General features: G+C 38.9%; 1 protein-coding gene across 1 annotated transcript; it reads left to right on the top strand.

The window, feature by feature from the left end:
- The first annotated feature begins 1,457 nt into the window (after positions 1-1,457).
- LOC117613021 (E3 ubiquitin-protein ligase ZNF598-like) lies at positions 1,458-4,438 on the top strand. The gene is made up of 6 exons (XM_034341665.1): positions 1,458-1,756; positions 1,867-2,075; positions 2,172-2,220; positions 2,309-2,398; positions 2,488-2,550; positions 2,699-4,438. Exons 1-6 carry the CDS (start codon positions 1,475-1,477, stop codon positions 4,436-4,438), a joined length of 2,433 nt encoding a protein of 810 aa, XP_034197556.1. The 5' UTR covers positions 1,458-1,474.
- Positions 4,439-8,778: the final 4,340 nt, after the last annotated feature.

Raw genomic sequence — 8,778 nt, 5'->3', positions numbered from 1 at the left:
TCTCTAAGTAGCAGATATAGTTGTTGGCCGGTTATCTTAGTTACATATAATCTCCCTCCATGGTTGTGCATGAAACAAAAGTTCATGATGTTAACTTTATTGATTTCCGGTCCTAAACAACCCGGAAATGATATAGACGTCTACTTGGAGCCTTTGATTGATGATTTAAAATCTTTTTGGGTTGGGATTAGAGGAGTGTATGATGCACATAATGGAGAATACTTTACACTCAGAGCTGCATTAATGTGGACAATTAATGATTTCCCCGCCTATGGAAACTTATCCGGTTGTGTTGTTAAAGGATATAAAGCTTGTCCAATATGCGGCGATGATACACCTAGTCACAGGTTGAAAATGGCCACAAAATTTGTTACATTGGGCATAGAAAATGGTTACCAATCAATCATCCATATAGGAGGCAACGTGCAGCTTTTAATGGGAAACCTGAATATGGCATACCTCCCGAGCCATTAACCGGAGACGAAGTGCTGCATATGGTTGAAAATGGTGACAGAGAGACACTACGATATGGCTCTGTAGCCGAAAAAAAGGAGAAAAAATAAGAAGAAGAATATGGCTCTGTAGCCGAAAAAAAGAAGAAGGAATATGGTTCGAACACTACGATACTTTCCACTAAGAGGTTCCACAGTGGGAAGGTGTAAATTCGGGACTATAAAGTTACTTTTCCATCCCATTCTATGGGGATAATGAACTGTACTCCCACATGTCTATTGAACACTATACTTGTCATATATGCCAAAGGTAAGTAAGCCGTCTTTTACTGGAAGGAATGCTATGTTTTGATTGTAATGTAGAATAAGTTTATGTTCACCCCTTTTGATCTAATCATGTGAGGATATGGTAAAGTTTCCCATTGATTTGAAAACCATTAATGGTCAGAAACCCAACTTTCTTTGGTGTGCGAGTGTGCCACTGTTAGCGGTTAAAAAATCCTAACAGATTTATGAAACAAAGATAACTTGCGCTCTAAGTTACTGACTTTAACAAGTGATTGTGAATTTGGGTGATGAATATCTCTCAAGTAAGTTTTCTTCTTGCATCAGACTGGTGAAAACTTCATAATTTATCACAGTAAACTGGTAGTTCTGGACAAAATGAATATTGAAAATAAATCAAAACTGTTTTTTCAAGAAAAACTGCCTGTTACATAACTTTTAGGACAAAAGGGAACTGCCATGTTTGCAATTTACGAGTCTGTGTTGAAATTTCAAATAATAATTGAAATTTGCGATTTTAGCACACGTAGCAGCTCGAAAGTAATTTATTTTTTGTGTTTTGGAGAATCTGAATGTTCTTTCTTCTGGCTTTGAGGATGTTCTTTTAAATGTTACCCCTTTCCGCCGTTCCATTGATGTTTTACACTGTCTTCTTCTCTGCTTCTGGTTTCTTTATGATAGATTGGTGATATGGTGTGCTTTTTCTATCTTTGCAGGCTCTAGGAGATTATACAAGGATGATTAGTGACTTCTCAGTCTTGCCATCTGAAGTAAGGGAGGGTCGTGTGGGATCATATTGGTACCATGAGGACACACAAGCGTTTTTTGATGACGTGGACCACTACAAGATGATCAAGGCAATGTGCAAGCTTTCATGCAGCGAATGTGACAAGACGGAGGAGCAATCAAATGACGGCCCGAAGCGTCGGGGGAAGATTCGGAACGTTGAACAGCTGAAGGGCCATTTATTTCACAAACATAGGTTGTTCATGTGCTCTTTATGTTTGGAAGGGAGGAAGGTAGAATCCATATACATGACTGCTATGAGACTTGAGATTTATCGTATATTTACACTTTAAGCAGAGCTTTTGTTCTATTGTAATCCATTGGCTTCTTATGCACTACACAGGTGTTTATTTGTGAACAAAAATTGTATACTAGAGCACAATTGAATCAGCATATAAACTCGGGTGACTCTGAAGTGGATGGAACTGAGAGTGAAAGAGGTGGCTTCATGGGACATCCTATGTGTGAGTTTTGCCGAACCCCATTCTACGGAGATAATGAACTGTACTCCCACATGTCTACTGAACACTATACTTGTCATATATGCCAAAGGTAAGTAAGCTGTCTTTTACTGAAATAAATGCTGTGTTTTCATTGTAATGTAGAATAAGTTTAAGCTCATATGAGATCCTGTGCTGATCAATGCAGGCAGCATCCTGGACAGTATGAATATTATAAGAATTACGATGACCTGGAGGCAAGTTATTGGTGATTTTGTTATTTATTTTGTTTGTGGTGCCCTGTATGAGTTTTGAAATATTTTTTTTTTTTTTTTCATGTCATAGATGCACTTCCGCCATGGTCATTTCCTATGTGAAGATGAGTCCTGCCTCGCCAAAAAGTTTGTTGTCTTTCAATCTGAGGCAGAAATGAAGGTGAATTTTTAGAACGTGAGATATTTTCTGTGTTCCTGCATCTTGTAGCATTTAAGTATTTTGACTTTGCTTTATTTTTTATTTTTCAGAGGCATAATACGATTGAACATGGAGGGCGTTTGTCTCGTTCTAAGCGTAATGCTGCTTTGCAGGTAAATATTCTATTTTTTTTCTTCTTGTCTTGCATTTTCCATTTTACAGCTAGGCTGAGTACTTCTCGCATCTTTTTTATTTATATATTTGTTTTGTTTTGTGAATTTTCTTTTATCTCATATAATTATTATTTTTATTTTGTAACAGATACCAACCAGCTGCCGGTATCAACGAACAAGTGAGCAAGATCATCGACGTGGAAGAGGTGGAAGAGGTCGGACTTTTCGTCGTGATTCTTCTGAAAACCAACTTTCTATGGCTATTCAAGCAAGTTTGGAGACAGCTCATGCTGAAAATACATTCCATGATCCTTCATCCTTCAGTGGGCAAGTTGCTCCACATCTTGGAGATATAAGCGATATTGATCCAATCATTGACCCATTTGAATCATTAAGTACAACGGATATCGAAACATCTTCAAGGTATCGTCAAGCCTTGGGGCATAGTTCTAGTAATGCACCTTTGGAGGAATCTTCCTTTCCTCCCCTCTCAGTGGCACCTAGCAGCAGTCAATCAAACCCCAGATCTGACTCAGATGGTTTGCCTAATAACACCATGGCAGCACATCTTCGGCGCAAGAGCAACCGCAAGGTGGCTGTTAATAGTTCTGGTCAGGCTTGGCCAGCAGCAAGGCGTGGGCCTGTTGTACAACCTACTAGTTCAGCTCAGGCTTGGCCTACAACAAATGTTTCACCTATAATATCTGGTGGTTCTGGTCAGAACAATGGGCCCAAACCATCTAGTTATGCAAGTTCTGCTCAGGGTCAAGTTGAGACTAGACAAACAACAGTTTTGCGCGGTTCTGGTCAGAACAATGGATCCAGACCATCTAGTTATGCAAGTTCCGCTCAGGCTCAAGTTCTTGAGACGAGACAGACAAAAGTACATGGGTTATCATCATCTGGTTCTTTGTGGGATTCAAGCAAAACCAAGTCTGGTAGGATCAGCCACTCTACATCAGCTCCGAATTTGGTTGAAAATGGATCTGTTCAACCTTCGGTTTCAGATTTTCCTCCAGTTTCTGCAGCACCAGTGCGTAAGTTGCCCACAACTAGCCAGGCTGTATTGAAAGTGGGGGATGTTCAAACTGCTAATAAGTCTTTGGTGGAAAAGATTCGTGCCACTCTTGAATTTGACGAAGAAAAATACACTACCTTTAAAGACATATCTGGACAGTATCGTCAAGGTTTAGTCGCCACAGAAATATATTTAGATTTTGTGAGGCAGTTTGGCTTGTTGCATCTTGTCCTTGACTTGGCTAGACTTTGCCCTGATGGTCAGAAGCAGAAAGAGCTGATCGATGCCTACAATGCTAGTATTCGAAACAATATTGCACAAGGTGATGGATGGTCTCAGGGCAGTGTCCGTTTGAAAGAGGGTAATAGTTCTAAGAAAGGTAAAGGGAAGATTTCAGAGGCTGAAAACAGCAATTCTAAGAACACACTAGCAGATAGCTTTCTTAGCTCTGTACGGGAACTTCAATCAAACTACAGGCCTTCTGAAGAAGCGGTGGAGGTGTTACCAAAGGATGGGTACCATGCTGCCAAAGAAAAATCAGAGCTGTTAGTTAATGAGCACAAAGAGGAATTAAACTCCCGCAGTCAACCTCTAGTGCAACTAAGGGGTGAAAAGGATTCCCAGACAAATGGTAGTGGATCTAATCCAACTTTAGGGGATGGTGGTGGAGGGAGTAAGAAGCGTAAGAAATCCTCAAAGTTTCATAGGGTCCGACTGGGTGATGGCTCTGCTGCGGCGCGTTTAGATCTCAGAAATTCTGATCCGCAGCCAGATGCTGGTAATGAGCGATTAGATGGGAGCAGTAACTCAGCTGGAGGATTGCCCGTCCAAGGTGTCTGGCGAAAGGGAACTCAGAAACTCTTTAATTAGAGGAAAGAGCAAAGTTATCATATATACTCTCTGGAATGAGAATGCAAAGGTTTGAGACTTGATACAGTTTTGGTTAACGTTTCTGTACTTGAAATTGGCGTGATTTGTGTTATTTATATGTAAAGGTCCCAAAACTATAATTAAGAGCACACTGAAATTTGAAGAGCTTGTGCATGATATTCTCTGTCATGCAAGGATTTCTTAAGGAGATGATGATTCTCATGAGGAAGGACTGTATGGCAAGAGTTCAAGTGAGAAAGGTCGAGCAAAAAGTAGGGGTTGGAAGATAGGTAAAGGTGGGAATTCTAAATCTAAGGACCATGCTGGTTGCTTCGAGTGTGGATCAAAAGACCACTAGAACCTGCTTCCCAGACTTTCAAATATCTAGATTTCAAAACTAGATATTTGAGATGGGCAATTCCTCCAATGTTACATGCAAGTTTAGGTTAAAGGGCCTCTAAGTTACATGTAATGTAGAGACCCTTCAATATTTATATATGCCCATAAAACAAGAAAGAATTCAATTTATTGCATGATAACAAAAGAGTCGTAGGGTTCTTGTGGTGGATGTTCTATTAGTAATTTCATCCTCTTTCGAAGGTAGGCTAGCCATCAATCAAAGGTAGGCTAGCCACTGTAGACAGACTTTATGTGTTCTTTGTAATTCTTTCCTTGAGTCTCATGAACATTTGTTCTTTGTGTAGAGGCTCACTCTGCAATTTTGGTTGCACAAAATAGTTAAAACTTTTTTATTACAAAATACAAAAATTTAATTTGTAAAGAGACAAAATTCTGAAAATTTTGGTTCTTTTTTATTTAAATTTTTTTGGTATTTAAATTGGCCGTTGACGTCAACTTGCCCAGACAGCAGCTCAAGCAAGTCTTGCCTTCGCGCTTGCCCAGTATCGTGGACCCACTTCTTGCCAAGGCAACTTTTCCTTTGTGGGGGTTGTTTTTGGAGCAAGTATTGAATAGGGTTTAGCCACAAATTCTCTGAGCTTAAGACTTTTCTCAGTATCCAAACACACAATACCGACCTCATTTTCTCATAACTATATTCCTATATTCATATCTTCTAAGATTCCTTGTTTTCCATATCTTCTAAGATTCCTACCTACATTTAAAGTGTCTTATTCGAAAAAAAAGATCAAACAAACAAAAAGGAATAGCTGTAAATTATGATCTTTGTTTCACATTGTGCCCTTCAATTATTCTTTTACACAAGCGATGTTTGGCTTCAATTATTTGTTTGATCAACATGAGCTTTTGAGAAGTTCTTATTTGCCCTTTACCATCTTCTTTTGTCACAATTTCTATTAATTTAATCGCGCACGTACCTTTTTTTTTTAGTGACGTTTTTGTTCATTCACCTCCACAATCTCTCTCTCTCTCTCTCTCTCTCTCTCTCTCTCTCTCTCTCTCTCTCTCCTTCCTATCTTTTTCTGTGGTCACAATCGCTACACAAAAGGGCCATCTCCATAATTTCAACAAACTGACGAAATACAAGACGTACGAGGAACATTGGAGCTTACCAAAAGTTATGGAGGAATAAATACCAAAGCGAAAGTCTTAACTGGAATATGGTTCTTTAATTTTGGGGAAAAAAAAAAGATAAAAAAAAGAAGAAGAAGAATATGTTTCTATACCCGAAAAAAAAGAAGGAATATACTTTCCACTAAGAGCTTCCATAGTGAGAATGTGTAAATTCGGGGTTGTAAAGCCGTTTTTATATCCCATTTACACATCTCCTGCAGATATAATAAATTACGTTTTTGCTTCAATGGGTGATATGTAAATCTAAAAAATGAAAATTTAATTTTTCTTGTATTGACTTGTTCTTGAGTTAACTAGGGGCAGATATAGGGCTCAATTGAATGGGGACTCAATCCTAGTATGAGTTTCATCCTCTTTGGTTAGCCATCAATCAAAGGTAGGCTAGCCACTGCTAGACAGACTTTATGCGTTCTTTGTAATTCTTTCCTTGATTCTCATGAACATTTGTTCTTTGTATAGAGGCTCACTCTGCAATTTTTGTTGCACAAAATAGTTAAAACTTTTTTCTTACAAAATATGAAAATTTAATTTGTAAAGAGACAAAATTCTGAAAATTTTGTTTTCTTTTTTAAATTAAAATTTTTTGTTATTTACATTGACCGTTGACGTCAGCTTGCCCAGACAACAGCCCAAGTAAGTCTTGCATTCGGGCTTGTCCAGTTTCGTTGACCCACTTCTTGCGAAGGCAACTTTTCTTTTGTGGGGGTTGTTTTTAGAGCCTAGGCCCCATTTTTACCATGGCAAAAGAGGATCAGTGGAAGTGCTCTAACACACCTGTAGAAGAAGAAGACATGACCGACCAAACATAAGCAGGCCTTCTACTCTCAATAAACCAAAATGCCCAAAGTATTGAATAGGATTTAGCCCCAAAATTCTCTGAGCTTAAGACTTTTCTCAGTATCCAAACACACAATACCTACCTCATTTTCTCATAACTATATTCCTATATTCATTAAAGTGTCTCATTCGAAAAAAAAAAAATATCAAACAAACAAAAAGGAATAGCTGTAAATTATGGTCTTCGCTTCACATTGTGCCCTTCAATTATTCTTTATACAAGCGATGTTGGGCTTCAATTATTTGTTTGATCAACATGAGCTTCTGAGAAGTTCTTATTTGCCCCTTACCATCTTCTTTTGTCAGAATTTCCATTAAGAGATATTTAGTCATATACCCATTTTTAGCACTAAAACTATAAATAAACTCTACACCATTTAATTTTTATAAACATACCCAAAAAATGACAGCTGGACTTATTGAATTTAATTTTGATTGTGAAATTACTTTGATGCCCTATTGAGTGTTTTGGGCTTTTTTATGAGGTTTTGGGGTTGGGTTTGTTTTAAGAAATCAATGGCAGTTTTGTAATTTAAAATAAGTTAAAAGCCTTTTTTGTTATGTTGTAAATGAGCTTTGGGTGTGTTTCTAAAATCCAGTTCATATAGATTTTTTTTATATTTATTTTATAATTTAGGCTCCTATATTTGGTATACTAGTGAATTTCCCTTCTATTAATTTAATCACGCACGTAGCATTTTTTTTTTTTTAGTGACATTTTTGTTCAGTCTCCTCCACTTAATCCAAACCACAATAACAATATCTCTCTCTGCATATCTCTTTCGCTCTCTCTCTTACTTCCTTTCTTTTTCTCTAGTCACAATCGCTACGCAGAAGGGCCATCTACATAAAATATGCATCCTCATCATTTCAACAAACAGACGAAATACAAGACGTACGAGGGAACATTGGAGCTTTCCAAAGTTATGGAGGAATAAATACCAAAGCGAAAGTCTCAAGCTTAAACTGGAATATGGTTCTTCAATTCTGGGGAAGGGAAAAAAAAAAAGAAGAAGAAGAATATGGGAAGGTGTAAATTCGAACACTATGATACTACGATACTTTCCACTAAAAAAAGAAGAAGGAATATGGTTCGAACACTACGATACTTTCCACTAAGAGCTTACACAGTGGGATGGTGTAAATTCGGGGTTGTAAAGCTACTTTTATATCCAATTTACACATCTCCTGCGGATATAAATTACATTTTTGTCTCATAAAATAATATACGAGCATATTCTTTTCAAGTGAACTTACAAATAGCCCAGGTTTTTGTTTGATTCGCGGACTCTGTGTAAGATCCCACATCAACCAACAGAGAGGGGGTGATGTGCCTTATATGTGCACACCTGCATCCATCTAGCACGAGGCCTTTTGGGAGTTCACTGGCTTCGGGATCGTAGAAACTTCAAAGTTAAGCGAGTTGGGGGCTAGAGCAATCCCAGGATGGGTGACCCACTGGGAAGTTGCTCATGAGCTCTCAGAAACAAAATCGTGCGGCAGAGAGGGGGGCCCAAAGCGGATAATATCGTGCTACGGCGGAGCCGATATCGGGGTGTGACAATTTAGTATCAGAGCCACTCTGCCGTGTGGTGCGTGTGTGCCGATGAGGACGTCGGGCCCTTAAGGGGAGTAAATTGTAAGATCCCACATCAACCAACGGAGAGGGGGTGATGTGCCTTATATGTGCACACCCGCATCCATCTAGCACGAGGCCTTTTGGGAGCTCACTAGCTTCGGAGTCGTAGGAACTCCGAAGTTAAGCGAGTTGGGGGCTAGAGCAATCCCAGGATAGGTGACCCACTGGGAAGTTGCTCATAAGTTCCTAGAAACAAAACCGTGAGGGCAGAGAGGGGGGCCCAAAACGGACAATATCGTGCTACGGCGGAGCCGATCCAGGGATGTGACACTCTGGAAATTCTCTATAATTTACATACAGATAGCTCATT

The sequence above is a fragment of the Prunus dulcis genome, unplaced genomic scaffold, assembly GCF_902201215.1.
Source record: "Prunus dulcis unplaced genomic scaffold, ALMONDv2, whole genome shotgun sequence".
NCBI classification, from domain to species: Eukaryota; Viridiplantae; Streptophyta; class Magnoliopsida; order Rosales; family Rosaceae; genus Prunus; species Prunus dulcis.
Note: the sequence above shows the minus strand (reverse complement) of the source record. Positions and strands in the feature narration are given on the sequence as shown.